At 38.1% G+C, this 20,165-nt stretch overlaps 1 protein-coding gene and 1 long non-coding RNA gene across 6 annotated transcripts in view; one reads left to right on the plus strand and one right to left on the minus strand.

Moving 5' to 3' along the window:
* The window catches only part of u2surp (U2 snRNP-associated SURP domain containing), a 99,739-nt gene that overhangs the window by 57,047 nt on the left and 22,527 nt on the right, over positions 1-20,165 (plus strand). For 3 of the 5 annotated variants that reach the window (XM_073041513.1, XM_073041510.1, XM_073041511.1), the window contains 7 exons: positions 10,457-10,561; positions 10,666-10,732; positions 10,822-10,979; positions 13,260-13,425; positions 14,131-14,210; positions 16,942-17,029; positions 18,149-18,283. In XM_073041513.1, the coding sequence (XP_072897614.1) occupies positions 10,457-10,561; positions 10,666-10,732; positions 10,822-10,979; positions 13,260-13,425; positions 14,131-14,210; positions 16,942-17,029; positions 18,149-18,283 (799 nt within the window). The remainder of the gene's footprint in view (positions 1-10,456; positions 10,562-10,665; positions 10,733-10,821; positions 10,980-13,259; positions 13,426-14,130; positions 14,211-16,941; positions 17,030-18,148; positions 18,284-20,165) is intronic. The other 2 variants (XM_073041512.1, XM_073041514.1) reach the window with 1 other exon arrangement.
* The window catches only part of LOC140725700 (uncharacterized), a 30,506-nt gene continuing 29,182 nt past the window's right edge, over positions 18,842-20,165 (minus strand). Inside the window, exon 3 of the long non-coding RNA XR_012098420.1 lies at positions 18,842-19,025. This is a non-coding gene — a long non-coding RNA (uncharacterized lncRNA). The remainder of the gene's footprint in view (positions 19,026-20,165) is intronic.

Below are 20,165 nucleotides of genomic sequence, written 5' to 3' on the forward strand. Positions count from 1 at the left end.
GAGCGTTTGATAGCTCTGGGTGTGTACTCACTGGAATTTAGAAGGATGAGGGGGGGATCTAATTGAAACCTTATGAATGTTGAAAACCCTAGGCATGATAGATGTGGAAAGGATGTTTTCCCATCATGGGGGGCGTCTTGGATGAGAGTACAGCCTCAGGATAGAGAGGCGTTCATTTAAAACAGATGCGGAGAAATTTCTTCACCCAGAGGGTGGGTGAAGTTGTGGGTTTTATTACCACAGGTGGCTGTGGAGTCTAGGTCGGGTGTATTTAAGGCAGAGCTTGATAGGTCCTTGATTGGCCATGGCATCAAAGGTTAGGGGGAGAAGGCTGGGGAGTGGGGCTGAGGAGAGGGGGAGAGAAGGATCAGCCATGATTGAATGGCCTAATCCTGCTCGTATGACTTATGGTCTTAACTGGTTATTTTAAATTATCCCGTGCTTAAGGCCAGGATTAAATTGCTGGGCATTGTGCCTTGAAGGGCCTATTGCACACTATATCTCAATAAATAAAGAAATACACAAACAATAAGAATGCAGAGATCAAGCAACATCTGTAGAGGCAAACGGTGTAAGTTTACATTTCGGATTGTTCCCTCATTCCAGCTGTGTTGATGATCAGAAACATTGACTTACAGCTTTTGTATCCACAGGTAGTGTTTGACCCACTGAGCCCTTAACACATTGTTCTTTTTTTCTTCCTCTGTCGCTTTTGTTGCATCCATCAGCTTATCTATTAGCTTCAGGAATTCATGGGTTTGTAGTTTGAGGTTCGTCTATATGTCAATACTCGCTCAGGCTCTAATCTTCAATGTAGATGTCTTTGGTTCCCCCCCCCCCCCCCGGTGTGTATCTCCTTATCAGGTCCTAAGTTCCTTCTGCCAAGCTTTGTTGTTCTTATGAACTGATTAATGTTCTGTTATCTACAGCTATCCTCATTATTAACCACATCGCAGTTTGTTCTACATTTGTATCCAGATTTGTAATAATTAGTAAGGGACCAAACAGATTACAGGTTTCCAATCACAAAAACAACTTACCACTAGTATTGAGTATTTCCAAATTTGCTTTCTTGCCTTGCTTCTTACTGGCTTTAACTTCTTAGACCAATCTCCCATGTGGAAGCTCAATTCCATTCTCCTTGTTTATTTATTTTGTTATCCCTTTGGAAAATTCAATCAACTCTGGTTATCCAGGATACTTCCCTAATAAAACCATGCTATGTTTTATTTAATCCCTGCCTTTTTAAGTGCAGATTAATCCCATCCCTCAGAATTCTTTTCCAATAAACTCCCTATTTACCAATGATGTTAGACTCATAGGCTGTAATTACCTGGATTATCCTGGTTGTCCTTAAATAAAGGGTACCACATTTGCACTCCTCCAGTCATCTGGCAGCTCATCTGCGGCTAGCAAAGATTTAAAGACTCAGCGATTGCATTGCAGCCTATGATAGATAGATAGATAGATAGATACTTTATTCATCCCCATGGGGAAATTCAACTTTTTTCCAATGTCCCATACACTTGTTGTAGCAAAACTAATTACATACAATACTTAACTCAGTAAAAAAAATGTGATATGCATCTAAATCACCATCTCAAAAAGCATTAATAATAGCTTTAAAAAGTTCTTAAGTCCTGGCGGTAGAATTGTAAAGCCTAATGGCATTGGGGAGTATTGACCTCTTCATCCTGTCTGAGGAGCATTGCATCGATAGTAACCTGTCGCTTAAACTGCTTCTCTGTCTCAGGATGGTGCTATGTAGAGGATGTTCAGAGTACACCTTATCAGACTGGGGATTTATCCACCTTTGATTCCATTAAGATGGCTAACACCCTTTCTTGCGATAACGTTTGAGAATTTCACTGACCTTCACCCCTGAAGTTTCCACTTCTCCAAAGTGAATGCAGATGAGAAATAATAATTTAAGAGCTTGTCTCCTGGTTCCACACAAATGCTATTCTATTTCCTAGTTGGCTTAATTACATACTTGTAAGATCTAGTGTTGTTTTTATCCACCAGCGATATTTGTTGCCATTTCTTTTGCCATCCTAATTTCAAAGTACTGTGGCGACCCACTTCCCAGCACACTCGAACCAGCTCACAAAGTGGCGCGCGCCGGCATTGAGGCCGGTCCCAATGAGGGCGCCAAGCCACCTTCACCAGCAAGTGGAAAAGCCCGCGCGCGAGACGGGACTGTGAATATGTGCCCCCTACAGCATTCCTGCCTGGGGAGGGCGGGAACAGGAAGGCTTTAAAGCGAGGCCGCAAAGTTGGAATAAACCTCTTTGCAACTGCAGCTCACCGACTACGTGTCATTATTTCAGCGCTGCGTGTAGCACACCGCTACAGTACTATCTACATTTTATGTTTCTGAAGAGGCCGCTCTGTTTTCAACACCTTGTAAATACTTTATTTTTTCATTTAGTCATGGAAATTCCATTTTGGGGTTTCTTGGATTTGCTGTCTATGCTTTTTCCCTATATTGAAAAATTTTTGGTCCTGAATATTCATTTTTTGAAATAATCTTATTTCCAGATGTAGACCATTACAGTTATTTGAAGTTCAAAGTACATTTATTATCAAAGTATGTATACTGTACACAACTTTGAAATTTGTTGTCTTGTAGGCAGCCACACAACAAAGAAACACAATAGAACCCAATTTTTTTTTTAAAAGCACAACAAAAATCATTAACACCCAATGAGTAAAAAATAGAGCAAATCGTACAAACAATAAAATGGGGAACAAATAACAATATTAACTGCAGAGGTGAGTAAAGCTGGTCCGGGAGCCTGATGGTTGCAGGGCAACAACTGCTCCCCAGCCTGGCGGCATGGGACTCATGACTCCAGTACCTCCCACCCAACTGCAGCAGCAAGAAGAGAGCGAAGCTAGTCAAATGCAGGCAGATGTAGTAAATATCTGTTCTTGTTCCACTTTCATCCTCAATGATTTTAATCTTGCTCGATGATTTAATCAGCGCAGAGTAATGGAGCTGGCCGCGATGACTGCCTTGCTCTCTATAACTGCACTCTCCACACTCATCCTTGCCGAATCACCCAGGGGATCGCAGAAGTGCCAGATCATTAAACCACAAACAAAAGAAAATCTGCAGATGGTGGAAATCCGAGCAATACACAAAATGCTGGAGGAACCCAGCAGGCCAGACAGCGTCTATGGGGGAAAAAAGTACATTTGACGTTCCAGGCCGAAACCCTTTGGCGGGACTGGAGGGGAATAAAAGCAAAAAAACTGTGGAGTAGATTTGAAAGGTGGGGGAGGGGAGAGAGAGAGAGACTCCAGGCGATAGGTGAGACTTGGAAGGGGGGGGGGGGTAAAGTGAAGAGCTAGTAAGTTGATTGGTGAAAGAGACAGAAGGCCATGGAAGGAAAAAGAGGGGGTGGGAGGAGCACCACAGGGAGCCGATGGGAGAGCAAGGAGACAACATGAGAGAGGGGCAAGGGGATGGGAAATGGTGAAGGATGAGTGGGTGGAGGTACTACTGGAAGTTTGAGAAATTGATGTTCATGTCATCAAGTTGGAGGCTACCCAAATGGAATATAAGGCATTGCATCAGGTTATATTACATTTGGGTAGCCTCCAACCTGATGGCATGAACATCGATTTCTCGAATGTCCAGTAATGCCTCCACCTCCCTCCCCCACTCCCCCCACCTCCCTCCCCCACTCCCCCCACCTTCACCATTTCCCATCCCCTTGTCCCTCTCTTATTTATCTTCAAAACTGGGCTTAGAAGTGGTAGATGGAGTTCATCCCAGATAAGTGTGAGGTGGTTCATTTTGGTAGGTCAAACATGATGGCAGAATATAGTATTAATGTTAAGACTCTTGGCAGAGGGGAGGATCAGAGGGATCTTGGGGTCTGAGTCCATAGACAGTCAAAGCTGCTATGCGGTTGACACTAGTTAAAAAGGTGTATTTGCCTTCATCAATTGTGGGATTGAATTTAGGAGCCAAGAGGTAATGTTGCAGCTATATTGGACCCTGGTCAGACCCCACTTGGAGTACTGTGCTCATTTCTGGTCGCTTCACTACAGGAAGGATGTGGAAACCATAGAAAGGGTGCAGAGGATATTTACAAGGATGTTGCCTGGATTGGGGAGCATGCCTGATGAGGTTAGGTTGAGTGAGCTTGGCCTTTTCTCCTTGGAGCGATGGAGGATGAGAAGTGACCTGATAGAGATGTGTAAGATGATGAGAAGCATTGATCATGTGGATAGTCAGAGGCTTTTTCCCAGGGCTGAAATGGCTAATACGAGAGGGCACAGTTTTAAGGTGTTTGGAAGTAGGTACAGAGGGGATGTCAGGGGTAAGTTTTTTACTCAGTGGTAAGTGCATGGAATGGGCTGCTGGCAATGGTGGTGGAGGCAGATAAAATGAGGTCTTCAAGAGACTCCTGGATAGCTACATGGAGTTTAGTAAAATAGAGGGCTATGGGTAACCCTAAGTAGTTTCTATAGTAAGGACATGTTTGGCACTGCTTTGTGGGCCGAAGGGCCTGTATTGTCCTGTAGGCTTTCTACTTTTCTTGCCTGCCCAGCACATCCCTCTGGTGCTCCTACCGCCCCGCCCTCCCACTTCTTTCCTCCATGGCCTTCTGTCTCTTTCGCCAATCAACTTTGCTCTTTGCTTCATCCTGATGTTTTTCTCTCCCCTCCCCTCTCCCCACCTTTCAAATCTACTCAGCTTTTTTTCTCCAGACCCGTCAAATGATTTCAGCCCAAAAGCATCAACTGTTCTTCTTTCCATAAATTCCAGCTGGCCTGCTGAGTTCCTCCAGCATTTTGTGTGTGTTGCCAGATCATTAAGTTGGCTCAAAAATACATCTTTAAACAGGAAATTACAGGCTGCAATCAATTGATATTCAGAAGAAGTACATTTAGAAGAAAAGTATCTCACAGTTTTGTTTCACAAACAAAAAAATCTGCAGATGCTGGAAATTAATCAATGCAAAATGCTGGAGGAACTCAGCAGGCCAGGTAGCAACTATGTGAAAAAGGTTAACAGTTGATGTTAACAATGAAATCTTTTCCATAGATGCTGCCTGGCCTGCTGCATTCCTCCAGCATTTTATGTGTATTAGCAGCTTTGTTTGCTGTCTGCAACACGTCACAGTTGGTCGCTGGTGCAAATGTTGTCTTACGATATAGAAATTCACCTTCCTCAATTTGAAGTCTTAATTTCTGAATTATCCTCGTCCTTTTTCATGTCTAGAATTTTAAAGTAATAGTCACGATCTTTAAATACTCCCTGTCACACTTCAACTGATTACTTGGTTGAGATGAGATCCAGCAGTACTCTTTTTCTGGTAGGACTATAAACACTTGTTTAAAAATACTCCCCTCTATCCCTTTTACTCTGGAGCAACCCCAGTTAACATTGGTGAAGTTAAATTTCATCATGCTTCCATCTGTGATTTTGACAGTGATTTTTAATTTCTGCAAGACTGTATCTACTGGTTTTATTTCCCCTCATCTGCTTTACTAATTACAGCCTCAAACAATCTGTAATCTACTCCCCCCCCCCCCCCCCATTTATAAAATGTTGAATTTCCAAGTGATTCCATTGTTTTGCTGTTTGGTAATTTTGACTTTTATTTTTATTTTCTTTCCTTGCGTAAGTAACTTTCCAGTCTGTTGGGTCTGTTTCAAATATTCAGAAACTCTGAAAGTTTGTCAGAAATACTGCAATTTCTGTAACCACTTTTATATATAAAAATGGATAGATACAGGACATCATATCCAGATTTGTTGATTTTTTTAAGTCATACTTTCTCAAGTACCTTTTTGGTGATCAGATAGATTGAATGCACTTGGATTCTACATTAGAGAGAAAGGCTGAGGTACATTTAAACAGTTGTGTGGTCATGAACTAGTGTTGTAGGCAACCAAGAGGAAAGTTTATTCCCTTCAATTCCGTGTTCCACAGTGGAAAGATGCAAGGTGAGGGAGCCAGGTGGTGGTGTATAAGAAGCTAATTATTTATCTAAACAATGTTTTGAAATTGTTGCCAGTTATTTGTAATCAATTATATTCATATTCAAAATTATCACATGTATATCAAAACATACAGTGACGTGCATCATTTGCATTAACAAGCAACACGCATTTAAGGGATTTTGTGTGGGGCAGTCAGCAAGTGTCGTCACACATTCTGGCATAGCAACATAGCACGCGCACAGTACTCAACACAACAGCATTACAATGCAGAACAGCACGAGCAGCAAGCAGCTGCAACTACGCAATAAAACAAGGCAACAGCAAAACGAGTCCATTCGCACCCTTTCTCACACACAGGCCTCCAACCCCAGTGCATGGCAGTCATAGGTTTGACATAAAGGACTCCAATGACCTGACTTCTGAGATCATTGACCTTTGAGGAGTGCCTTAGCCCTCAGCTTGTGCAGGCCTTTGATCCCAGTGGTATGGGGCGGGGGAACGGTCACAGGCTCTTGTGACTCCCAACCCCCCCCCTTATGTTTTATTGCCCAAGTCTTGTACAGTTTTGTGTTCCCAACTTATAACAATGACATTTGAGTAAGTATGAGTTTCTGTTTTATTTATTTCTCCAAGTTTAGATTTCTTGTCAGCTTCTGATTCACTAACGCTTGTTCACTGGAGATGAGAATTTTAACATAAAGCAACAAATAAGCACTGTAAAGTCAATTTAGAAAATGTGTGTTTATAATATATATAAGGTTGCAAGAAAAAGTTTGTGAACCCTTTGCAATTACCTGGTTTTCTGCATCTTAATTATTCATAAAATGTGGTCTGATCATCTAAATCATAATAATAGATAAACACAATCTACCCAAACTAATAACACACAAGCAATTGTACTTTTCTTTATTGAACACATTGTTTAATCATTCACAGTCTAAGCCGGAAAAAGTATGTGAGCCCTTGTATTTAATAACTTTCTTTAGCCGCAAAAATATCCACCCAACATTTCCTGTAGCTGCTGATCAGAATTGCACTATGGCGAAGATGAATTTTAGACCATTCCTCCACACAAAACTGTTTCAGATCATCAATATTTCTGGGATACCTTGCATGAGCAGCCTTCTGAATATCTTCAGGTCATGCCACAGCATCTCAACTGGGTTAAAGTCTGGACTCGTAACTTGGCCATTTACAAAACATGAATTTTCTTTTTAAACCATCCTGTTGTTGATTTACTCTTGTGTTTCAGATCATTGTCTTGTTGCATTATCCAACTTCTATTGAGCTTCAGGTGACAGACCACTTCCCTGACATTTACCTGTAAAATGTTTTGATGCAATTTTGAATTCATTGTTCCCTTAACAATTACAAGTTGTCCAGGCCCTGAGGCAGCAAAGCAGCGCCAAACGATGTTGCTCCACAGTTGGGATGAGGCTTCAGTGTTGGTGTGCAGTGCCCTTTTTCATCCAAACGTGTCCCATAAGCATGCTGGCCTTTCTGCAAACTTGAGATGAGCAGCAATGTTTTTTTCTGCAGTGAGCAGTGGTTCCTCCATGGTGTCCTTCTGTGAACACCATTCTTGTTCAATGTTTTTCTTATAGACCAGACATAAACAAAGGTGTTAGCAAGTTCCGGAGATATCTGCAGGTCTCTTGCTGTTATCCTTGAGTTCTTTTTTCACTTCTTTCAGCATTGCACATTGTGTTCTTGGTGTTATCTGTGCAGGACATTCACTCCTAGGGAGAGTAGCAGAAGTACTGAATATCCTCCATTTATAGACAGTTTCTGTTATTGTGGACTGATGAATACTGAGGTCTTTAGAAATGCTTTTGAATTCTTTTCCATCTTCATGCATTTCTACAATTCTTCTAAAGTCCTCTGGAAGTTGTTTTGATTGGGGCATGGTGCACATAAACAGATCATTCTTGAGAAGAGCAGGCTTTGTCAGTAACCTGATTTTGTGTGCCTTTTTTTTACATGTATGTATGTATGTGTGTATGTATATATACATATATACAAGGTTCCTCTACAACTTACACCTCTAATTTCATCTCAGTGATTGGAACAGCTGACTCCAAATAGCTTTTGAAGAAGCTATTCCCAGAGAATCACGAAGTTTTTTGAACTTGGACTGTGATTATTTAAGTGGTGTACTCAGTATTGAAGAGAAGTAGTACAATTGTTCATGTGTTATTAGCTTAGGCAGATAGTGTCTGTCTCATTTTGTGACTTGGATGAAGATCAGACCACTTTTTTTTTGAGTAATTAATATAGAAAACCAAGTAATTGCAAAGGGCTCACAGACTTTTTCTTGCAACTGTTTATTGTAATCTTTAAATCTTATCTCTGGATTGATGGCACTTGCTAAGTCAGTGATTCCTTTCTTGCAATTCAGTTTCAGATCAGTCTGTAATTGAGTGTGATAGCACAGTAACTGTGTTTCTAGAGTATTAGTCAATTAGTCTGCCCTTAATCAGCAGAAGAATTCAAAACTTTATTCAGATTATTGACAAATAACCAAAATCTTCAATAAGAGGCTGCATCAGCAATGTGACTTAAAACATTTTATGTTCTCTATCTAGTCCTGGATCCAGAATTATCTTAAGTCAGATGATCTGATCAGGGGTGGTTAGAAATAAACAAAAATGTTGACTTTCTTAGCACCTAGATGTCATGAATAATTTAATAAGAATTTGGAAAGCTTTCCTGCAAAAACGAACTTAGGTTTATTCAACTTGGAAATATGTAGTCTTTTTAAATGAATCAAATGTTGGTGTTTGTTTGTCTTTAGAATGCATGCAGTATCATGTATTTCAGTTCAGTATTGACAGGCTGTTTGTTTCAAGTATGCATTTAATCTGAAAACTAATTATAAGACCATTAGATATAAAAACAGGATTAAGCCATTCGGCCCATTGAATCTCACCACGTTTGATCATGACTGATTTTATTTTCCCTCCTCAGCCCCATTCTCCTGCATTCTCCCCATAACCCTTTGACACCCTTACTAACCCAGAACTTTACAACCTCTTTAACAATACCCAATGACTTGGCCTCCACAGCCATCTGTGGCAAAGAATTCTACAGAGTAAACACCCTCTGGCTAAAGAAATTATAACTTTGAAATTACGTCTTGTACTAAAAACGAGTTTTTCCTGTAACTGAGAGCCATAATTGGGAGAGAAAATAAATGTCTTCACAGAGACATTAAAAACATGTCTATTAGGTAGTGACACAGTAAACATCAATTGATCTTAATAGTTTGAGTAGGTTATTTATAAAAAGCAACAGTTGAAAGACGCATACGTCATGATTAATTGTTGAAAGTTTAGAACTGAACCTAATTATGATGGGTTGAATGGCCTTCCCCTTTGTTCTGATTTCTGTTTGATTTTAAACAAATGCTCTCCCAAGAATTTGCTTCTATAATAGTGAACTTGAATTTTTTAAGGGTAGATCATCATTAAGATTGATCAAATGTAAATTTAAATTGAAATATCCTCAATGAGGCACAAAGAAATTCCAAGATGCTTACAATTTTTAAAAGCCCATTTATTCAAATGTATATATTACTGTTGTTCATTTTTGACTGTTTTGGAAGTATGATCAATAATTGCCTGTCTGTAATTGGCTCAGTACCTGATATTGTCAGATTCATGCTGATCAGTTGGTTTGCTGGAATGGCAATAATAATATAGATAATCAAACAAGCAAACAAGTTGGTGTTAATTATACTAAACTGTGCAAGGAAATAATAGTAGTTGCAATAAATAGTGCAGGTTAATGTAAACCCCAAATGTTAAATTGAACAGTACCATCAAAAGACTTTGATATCTTGCATTTGCTGTTAGTTTTCAAGCTTTCGTTTTTCAAATGTCATGTTAGTTCAGCTGTAAATAATTTGGAATCAAGGTTTCCAAACTTCGTTTTAACTTAAACTTGCTTTGAAGTAGCACTGTCATTGTAATGCACATGAAGGTGCATGTTTCTTAAAACTAAATTAGTATGTGTTAATACGTGAAGCTTCATTTCAATCCGGTCTCGGAAAAATTGAATGCTTGCTGATCAGTTAAGCACATAATTGAAAGCATTAATTATAAACCTTTTTTATGTAACACAAAGTAAATTTACCATCTATTGATGAAAAGGATGCTTGATTAAGTATACTTGGATCCAGTGGCATTATATTGTAAACTGCAGATGTTATTTGGCTGAAGTATATCATATTTAGAGAATCAGACTCAAAAGGAACCTAGAAGCGTTTTGATTTGTATGAATGAAAGCACTGGGCTTTTGCTCTGAAGTCTAGCCGTTTTGCTTCTCATTCATTGACTAAAAGCAATTTCAGTGCCATACAAACTACTGTGCTGCCTGGTTTTTAAAAATGGGTTGATGCATTTTAGAAAAACATTTATAAATTTGTTCTTCAACTCGTTAAAATGGTGTCCTCATTTATGAATTGATTGTATTTGTTTTTTGTCTTGTACAGAAACTTATTGTGTGTAATTCATCGGATGATCGAATTTGTTGTGCGTGAAGGACCTATGTTTGAAGCAATGATCATGAACAGAGAAATAAACAACCCCATGTTCAGGTTTTAACTCCCAAAGAATTATTTGGAATCTGTTTGTAAGCATTTTATATTGAAATTAATCAATTTAAACTGTGCAGTGTTACTAAATATATAATGTTTTCCAGGTTCCTTTTTGAGAATCAAAGCCCTGCCCATGTTTATTACAGATGGAAATTGTATTCCATACTCCAGGTATACTAAATTAATACTTGTAAAAATGTAAATATTCTTAAATGATGGTTCTACCGTTCAAATTCATAATATTGCTACTTGTTTGCCAGGGTGATTCTCCTACTCGGTGGAGAACAATGGATTTCCGCATGTTTAAGAATGGATCATTTTGGCGGCCGCCGCCTCTAAATCCATACCTGCAAGAAATATTAGAAGAAACAGAGACTCGAGCTGAAGAGAATGTGAAGAAAGGACAGTTAAAAGAGGAGTAAGTTAAATGCATCTCTCCATTATTTAAGTATTATAAGGAACTCTATGATGTAAAATAGTGAGAAAATTGAGTAATTGAATCAATATAATGTCCTTTAGTATTGGGCAACTTAGTGGAATAGCAATATTTTTAAATTCCTTCCATGCTATTTTTCAATGTACACTTTATCACCTGTGCTTCATGTGGGTCAAGCAGTGTGATGGTTGTAGGTTAATACCTGTTCCTGAATCTGGTGATGTGGGACCCAAGGCTTCTGTACTTCCTGCTCAATGGTAGTAGCAAGAAGAGAGCATGGCCTGGATATTGTGGAACTTGATGATGGGTGCTGCTTTCTTGTGGCAACACTCATGTACAAACTCCATTTCCAGAAAAGTTGGGATATTTTCCAAAATGCAATAAAAACAAAAATCTGTGCTATGTTAATTCACGTGAATCTTTATTTAACTGACAGAAGTACAAAGAAAAGATTTTCAATAGTTTTACCGACCAACTTAATTGTATTTTGTAAATATACACAAATTTAGAATTTGATGGCTGCAACACACTCAACAAAAGTTGGGACAGAGTTAAAATAAGATTGAAAAGTGCACAGAATATTCAAGTAACACCAGTTTGGAAGACTCCACATTAAGCAGGCTAATTGGTAGCAGGTGAGGTATCATGAATGGGTATAAAAGTAGCGTCCATCAAAGGCTCAGTCTTTGCAAGCAAGGATGGGTTGTGGCTCGCCCCTTTGTGCCAAAATTCGTGAGAGAATTGTTAGTCAGTTCAAAAGGAATATTTCCCAATGCAAGATTGCAGAGAATTTAGGTCTTTCAACATCTACAGTACATAATATTGTGAAAAGATGCAGAGAATTCAGAGACATCTCAGTGCGTAAAGGGCAAGATCGGAAACCACTGTTGAATGCGCGTGATCTTTGAGCCCTCAGGCGGCACTGCCTAAGAAACCGTCATGCTACTGTGACAATTATAGCCACCTGGGCTCGGGAGTACTTCAGAAAACCATTGTCACTTAACACAGTCCGTCGCTGCATCCAGAAATGCAACTTGAAACTGTATTACACAAGGAGGAAGCCATACATCAACTCTCTGCAGAAACGCCGGCGGGTTCTCTGGGCCCGAGCTCATCTCAGATGGACCAAAAGACTGTGGAACCGTGTGCTGTGGTCAGATGAGTCCACATTTCAGCTAGTTTTCGGAAAAAACGGGCGTCAAGTTCTCCGTGCCAAAGATGAAAACGACCATCCTGATTGTTATCAGCGAAAGGTGCAAAAGCCAGCATCTGTGATGGTATGGGGGTGCATCAGTGCCCACGGCATGAGTGAGTTGCATGTATGTGAAGGTACCATTGACTCTGAGGCGTATATTAGGATTTTAGAGAGATATATGTTGCCATCAAGGCGACGTCTCTTCCCGGGACGTCCATGCTTATTTCAGCAGGACAATGCCAGACCACATTCTGCACGGGCTACAACAGCGTGGCTTTGTAGACACCGAGTGCGTGTGCTTGACTGGCCTGCTGCCAGTCCAGATCTATCTCCTATTGAAAATGTATGGCGCATCACGAAGAGGAGAATCAGACAATGGAAACCATGGACTGTTGAGCGGCTGAGGTCTTATATCAAGCAAGAATGGACAAGATTTCCAATTGCAAATCTACTACAGTTAGTATCCTCAGTTCCAAAACGATTAAAAAGTGTTATTAAAAGGAAAGGTGATGTAACACAATGGTAAACATGCTTCTGTCCCAACTTTTGTTGAGTGTGTTGCAGCCATCAAATTTTAAATTTGTGTATATTTACAAAATACAATTAAGTTGGTCAGTAAAACTATTGAAAATCTTTTCTTTGTACTTTTGTCAGTTAAATAAAGGTTCACGTGAATTAACATATTACAGATTTTTGTTTTTATTGCATTTTGGAAAATATCCCAACTTTTCGGGAAATGGGGTTTGTAAGTGTACTGAATGGTGAGAGGGTTTCACCTGTGATTTACCAGCTTCTGTAGATTGGTGTTTCCATACCGGGCCATGTTGCAACCATTTAGGATACTCTCCACTGTGCGTCTATAGAAGTTTGTAAGAGTTCATCAAACTCTGGATATTTCCTCAATAACAACACTCTGTATCATAATTCATTATTTCCAAAGCAGCAAAAATTGCCCATTAACTTTTGAAAATGAGAGATTATAAAAATGCTTTTATTAGTTTTTGCAAAATATTATAATGTTGTAGTATAGTAAATTTCTAATGTACTAAAATTTATACCCTTTGTTGAAGTCAAAGAGATAAATTGGAGGAACTCTTGCGTGGACTAACACCTCGAAAAAATGATGTTGGCGATGCTATGGTGTTCTGTCTGAATCATGCTGAGGCTGCTGAAGAAATAGTGGAATGTATTGCAGAATCTTTGTCCATTTTGAAAACTCCATTGCCTAAAAAGGTTTGTATCTAATTGGAAAATATTTCATAAACCTGAAGTGCCTTTAATTTGGTTTAATCATCAGCTATTGAGTTTTTGTGTGATAAATTTTCAAATTCTTTGGCTACTCCACTGACAATATATTTTGAAACACCTTACGTAGGTATAATTAGTTTAATGTTAGATGTCTTGGTCTTGTGTTGTGCTCAGCAAGGTGGTGTGGGTAGAAAAAGGACATTGAGTGGTATAATGTGGGTAGGTGATTGAAGAGGGAGTCTTAGCTTGGGACTAATGTACCTGTCTCCTAGATTTATGAGAAAACAAACTCCCAATTCACAGAACACCCCTAGATTTAATTTTTATAATTTGTAAGATTCAGTAACTTAACTACCTAAATATTATTTGGACTCTTGCTTGGTTGCCAGGTGAGTTTGTATCACTAACTTCATTTAGCAGGGGTTCTCAACCTTTGTTATGTCATGGACCCCTAACATTCCCAGGTTAGGAACCCCTGATCTAAAGTAATAAAAGAATAGAATCCACAGCAGAACTACAATTTCAAATGATACAGATAGGTAAGGAAATGAATGTTCATATCTAATAGATGCTGTTTTCACAATCTTGAAAACTGAAGGGCATTATTATCAGTATTTTTATTGCACTCAAGTGTCATAACTATTTAAAGGATATTTTTTGCATAAAAATTATATTTTTTTCCTATTACAGATCGCCAGGCTTTATTTGGTGTCAGATGTGTTATACAATTCATCAGCTAAAGTTGCAAATGCCTCATACTACAGAAAATAGTAAGTAATAAGTTTATTTGGTTTAATTTTCACCATATTAACTATAGGTCTGGATTAGCCTGGGATCCAGCCTAACTATCTGGAATCACACTCCACAGAGTCTATTAGCATTTTCATAGATGTGCAAATTTTGACAGCATCCTGTCTCTTAGGGGTTTTAAATGAGTTCTGATAGTTATTAATCTAGTCAAATGATTGAAATCCATAAAAATGAAAGATGTAGCCAAACTAATCAAAATTTAATTAAAACATGAATTAAATAAAACAAAGTGAAGTAAGTAATACATCTATCTGTATTTACTACCTTCTTCGGCATCGGTGGTCTCCAAATGAATGAAGTTATGATTTAATATGCCACTGTTGCTGGCTTAAAGCAAAGTGCATCTTACCTCTCTTCAGTAAGTTGGATTCAGAGTCCAGAGTGAAATGGACAGTTAGATGCTCATGCATTTGATCTTCAGCATGGATGTCTGCTGTGTTTGGCTGCATATGTAAAAGCCTGGGAGTTTCTGAAGCATGACTGGTTGGCTGCTTGTATTTCCCTTTGGAACTTCAGGCTAGCAAGGAACATGATTCGGCTTACCTGTGTCAAGATTGTGCAGCTCCATTTATATTCTTAACAGTTTGTTTGCATGCTTTGGGTTTCAGAGTTTTGTGGAATATTGCACACAAACATAGGTTAAGCAGTGCAAAAATAGTCAATAAAGATGTTTTAAGTTGATGATGAAAGTATAAGGAAATTTCAGAATAGGGTTGGTGGGAATATTTAAGGAATGAATTTTAGATGAGAGTATGTTCTGCTCTTAAATAATTTTTATTACAGTTGCAGACTTCCTCATTAGATTGCATTCTTTTTTTTTCTGCCCTTGTGTTACCTTCAGGAATGCTCTTGCGTATTTTCCAAAGTTCATATATGTATGCAAATATTGCTGCTTCTGATATTCTTGTTTTGATAGTTTCATTCAGTAAATAGATACTTTGGATTTTGTATTTTTCTTGCGGACAATTTAATGCAACTTTTAAGTATGTTCTGATATTTGAGTGATAAGAAAGTAGGTCTTCACAGCCTTAGAAGTGTTTTTTAGAACCCAGCTATGAGCTGCACTTGTCAAATTTGACATTTTTGATCCTAAGGATCTTTGAAGATGCTGTGAAGTCTTCTGGTTTCTGATGAGCAATTTCACCTTTAGCAATAAGAGTTTTTGTTTTATTCCTCTGAAAAGCTGAGTCAAGCAGTATGCATCAGCCACTGTAAACACTCCCCAGCATAAGTATGCAATATTTTGAACACTTGTATAAAAAAAAAACACTACCTGGTGATTCAAAGACTGCAGTGGCTCAAGGGATAAATTGCTTCCACCTTTTGGAGCATTTATGAGAGTTGATGCCCATTCCTAATTGCCATAGGTGGCAGCAAGTTTTGTCTGCCAGTATTTCCCAGCACCAGGTTCAGAAATGCTTATTCTTAAAACATCAGGCTCCTGAACCAGCATGGATAACTTCACTCACCTCAATAACGAACAGATTCCACAGCCAATGAATTTACTTTCAAGGGCTCTGCCACTCACTTCCTCAGTATTACTTATTTATTTGTTTGTTTATTTGTTGTATTTGCATAATTTGACTTCTGTACATTGGTTGTTAGTCTTTGCTTACCTGCAGTTTTTCACTGATTCTGTTGTTTTTCCATTTATTCTATTCTTTGTTTTACTGTGAATAAAATGAATCTCAGGGTAGTATACAGTGACATATACATACTTTGATAACAAATTTATTTGGAACTTTGTGAATATTTTTTTTAACCAATATTTTTTGGACTTGGGGTTAAAGTTAAACAATAATGTGAATAAGCAAGCAATCACACTCTTTGTATACTTTTCAAAAGAATGTGTTCATTTCTGGTCGCCTCATTATATGAAAGGTGTGGAAGCTTTGGAGAGGGTGCAGAGGATGCTGCATGGATTAGAGAGCATGTCTTATGAGGCAAGGATGAGCAAGCTGGGGTTTATCTCTTTGAAGTGAAGGAGGATGAGAGGTGATAGAAGTGTATAAGATGATAAGAGACATAAAGTGGGCAGACAGAGCCTTTTTCCCAAGGCAGAAATAGCATAATTTTAAGGTGATTGAAGGAAAGTAGGTAGGTTGTCAGAAGTAGGACTTTTACACAGAGAATGAATGACAAGTACTGCTGGGGGTGATGGTAGAGGGAGATACATCAGCAACATTTTAAGAGACTCTTAGATAGACACATGGATGAAAGAAAAATGAGAGGGCTGTTGGGAGGGAAACGTTAGATTAATCTTGAAGTAGTTTAACTGGTTGGCACAACGTTGAAGGCTAGAGGGACTATACTGTTCTATGTTCTATGTTCCCTATAAAGAATTATTGTAAAGTACATAATTTTACACTGAAAAGAAAATAGCAAGAAAAGATGTTGAACTAGCTAAAAGAAGTCAGAATATTTTAATTTTCCAAATTACAGATTTATAACAGCAATGCAGTGACTTCAAATAGGAATTCATGTTGTCATTGGGTTTTAGATTTATGGTCACGATTCCATCCTAGCTGTTGAATTTAACTAAATCTCATGGTATTTTTCATCATTCATTGCAGTACAAATAATGCAAAACACTTTATATTTTTAGGCCTAGCGTAAACTAGCAGATATGTTTCTTGTATTTTACCAAAGTTTAATCTATTCCAGAAAATAAAATTTTTGCTTCTCTCGCAGTTTTGAATCTAAGCTGTGCCAGATATTTGCAAACCTTAATGCAACTTACAAGTCAATTCAAGGTCACTTACAGTCTGAGAATTTCAAGGTAATAGCTACCACGTGCTATTTGCTGTTATTGGTCATAATAATTTTGAGATATCACAACTAATCAATTACATAATATAGTTAAATAGCACATTTTTTCTATTTTTTTAATTTGTTAACCTTAATTCTTAAGTAAATGAGGTTTAACTGTTAGTCGTACTGTATAATATGGTTAAAACAATTTGGTATCAAAATTCTATGTAAAATTAAAATTGCTTATTAACCCCTTCATTTAATGTTTGCACAAATTTTGGTCAATTCTTGAGAATTTATCAAAAGGTATTAAAATTATAAGGATGGACATGATTTATTTTAATATTTAACATTTTGTGCTATATTTTAAGAATTAAACCAAAGAGCTGTCCCAAACAATCTTAAATAGTTACAAGGTGTAGATTGATGGCCAAGCAAGTTTATCCGTTGAAGACATACAACATAGATCTGGAAAGTCCTGGTTTAGATAAATTAGGCAACCTCAGCATGGTTTCTATTCTATGTCTTGGTACCCATGGGTGACCAAGAGGAAAAAAATAGGCATGGTTCCTGATGCAGTTAGCTGATCAGAACTCTTGAGTAAGTTATTTATTAATGGATGGCAACAAAAATATCCAATTATAATTCATGTATATTGTTCCTGTTTCTAGCTGTTCCTGTCAAGGCTTCAGCATAAATCAAGGAAGATATATTGAAGAGTAATTACAAAATAATCAATCACAAAGTCTTGATAAAGGTGTTGGGAATTTGCCAAAGGTGCTTTGCGTATTTTAATAGTGTCGGATACTGAGTCGTTTAACCTGAAGATCAGGGAAGCAAGCTGACATTTAAAAAGCAAAATGAAAAGATGTAGCAAGTTAAGATGCAGGGAATGTCCCAATCCAGCAATAAGAAAATCAAAATAAAATACTTTCAAAGCTATTGATAATATTTAAATGGAAACACATGATGTTAAGAGATGCATTTGATATAGTGAAGGGAAAATGAGGTTTATGTTCCTGCAGCAAGGCATAGCCTTAAAAACAAAACTAAATTGTGTATTATATATATCTCTTTAACCACTGTCAGCTAGTTTGGTAATCCAAGTTGTCAGTAATATGTTGAAATATTCTAATTTGTTTTACAGCAAAGAGTAATGGGCTGCTTTAGAGCATGGGAAGATTGGACAGTTTATCCTGACCCATTCCTCATTAAACTACAAAATATCTTTCTTGGACTTGTAGATCTCGAGGATGAAAGTAAAGAACTCTGCAAACCTCAGGTATTTAGGAATGGTTAGATATTTTTCTTCCTCTGCTTAAATGTAACAAGCAACAGAATTTTTCTTCTGAAGAAAAATTGCAGAGTTTGTTTCATGGCTGAGTGCAACTCATGAAAATGTATAAGTGTACTGAGTTTTCTCATTTCTGTTGACACCATTCCTTATGTCTAGAATATCTCCCTTGTACATGTAGATGTTCAAACCATTCATGAAGTGTTTGAATGAGCTATGTATTTTATCTGTGACATGTCTTTCTGTAACAAGGCTTTATATTCGATTGTTATTCCCCAGTATTTTGGTATCTTCATTGCCAAAGTTCAATTAATTTTCCTTTCTCCTTTTGTTCTGGGACTGCATGAAGTATTACACATTTAAAAAGCATTATCAAGTATTTGCAGTTTAGGAACAAATCAGTTACCCCACTGGTCCATATTTGTTTGACCCCTAGGGAAGCATCTTTTTAGCTGTCCTATTCCATCTTTATTGTATATAAGCTTTTGTTCTCAACTTCTCCCTGGGGTGATGTGTTCTATTTTTAAAAAAAAAAATTCTTCTGAGTTCTGTGTTAAGATTTTATTAATGACTGTCCATAGCTCCTAGGTTTCGTCTAGTCCTCAAATGGGAGCAATTATTTTTCAACTCAATAATACCCTTGACATTTTGATGGTTCCCTCTGTCTTCGAAATACTGAAATTTGGAATCCAGAAACATGAAAGGAAAAACTCAGCAGGTCAGGCAGCATCTGTGGAGAGAAACAGTTAACATTTTCAGGTCAAAAGCATTTCATCAGCATATATCTCTTGGATATGACTCATGTGAGAACAGAGCTCAGACCTATTAATTCATTGCTTATAATTCTGACCCTTCAGTTGCTTGTCATAAACAGAAACAGTAAAATCTTGTGCACTGACAATGATTGAGATTAAAATCTGTATTTGAACTGCCACTTCAGTTGAGAAATATGACTGGGGTGTTCAATTTAAAATGTATTGCTCATTGCAATGCAGATGTTTTATGTATTTGAAATGGTTAGCCTGAGGAATTTGACAAAAAATGTGCAGTGATTGTTGCATTGTTTTATATCTAGTGGTTGAAAGCAATTGAACAAACATTTTGCCAATAAGCAACCGGATGGAAATTATTCAACACTTAATGGAAGCACTGAATTTTGATCTCTTTCATTGTGGACCCTTCACCCTCTGCATGACTTTTCATACTTTTTAAGGCATTAATTGCTTGTAAGAATATTTATCTTATTTTAGGTGACAGTAAATAGAAATGGATATTTCTCTGAACCAAATTACTATGGAATGTTTTGCAAGACATTTATTAGGAGTGAAATTGGAAAAGATGTCTTGCAAAATATTCAGTAGTAATTTGGTTTTTATTAGACAGAAGTATTGGAATGCTGTCAAATGGTTGTTATGATGCGTCTAGTGTAGTGGGTAGTGCTTGTTGCTCTCACTTTCAGCTTCCACCAGTGGCTTGCAAGTCTTTCCCCACCAGTACATTGCCTCTGCAACAGCAAGCCTCACGTATTGCCTCCTGCATGAGGCTTGCTGTTGGAGACACACGGAAACTGAACTCCTTTCGGGCTCAGGCTGAACTACAGAGAACGCGGAGGTCTGGCCCCTGCACACACACAGCACGCAGGCGCGTGGGTGTGTGGACACTCTCTGGTGCTTGTGAACCAGATTCCAGCTATGGGTAAATAGTCCCACTGCTTTGTGGGCAGCCTTGGGAGAGACAAAGGCTATGGAAGTAAACCCTGACAGAAAATCCTAAGTGGAGCCCCTAAAAGGCAACTGGACAACACTGAACATCCTTCCAGCAACTCCTGCTGCCTAGCTGGTGCTAAACATATTGTTTCACTATCCTTTGG

The sequence above is a fragment of the Hemitrygon akajei genome, chromosome 3 (genome assembly GCF_048418815.1).
Source record: "Hemitrygon akajei chromosome 3, sHemAka1.3, whole genome shotgun sequence".
In the NCBI taxonomy this organism is placed as follows: domain Eukaryota; kingdom Metazoa; phylum Chordata; class Chondrichthyes; order Myliobatiformes; family Dasyatidae; genus Hemitrygon; species Hemitrygon akajei.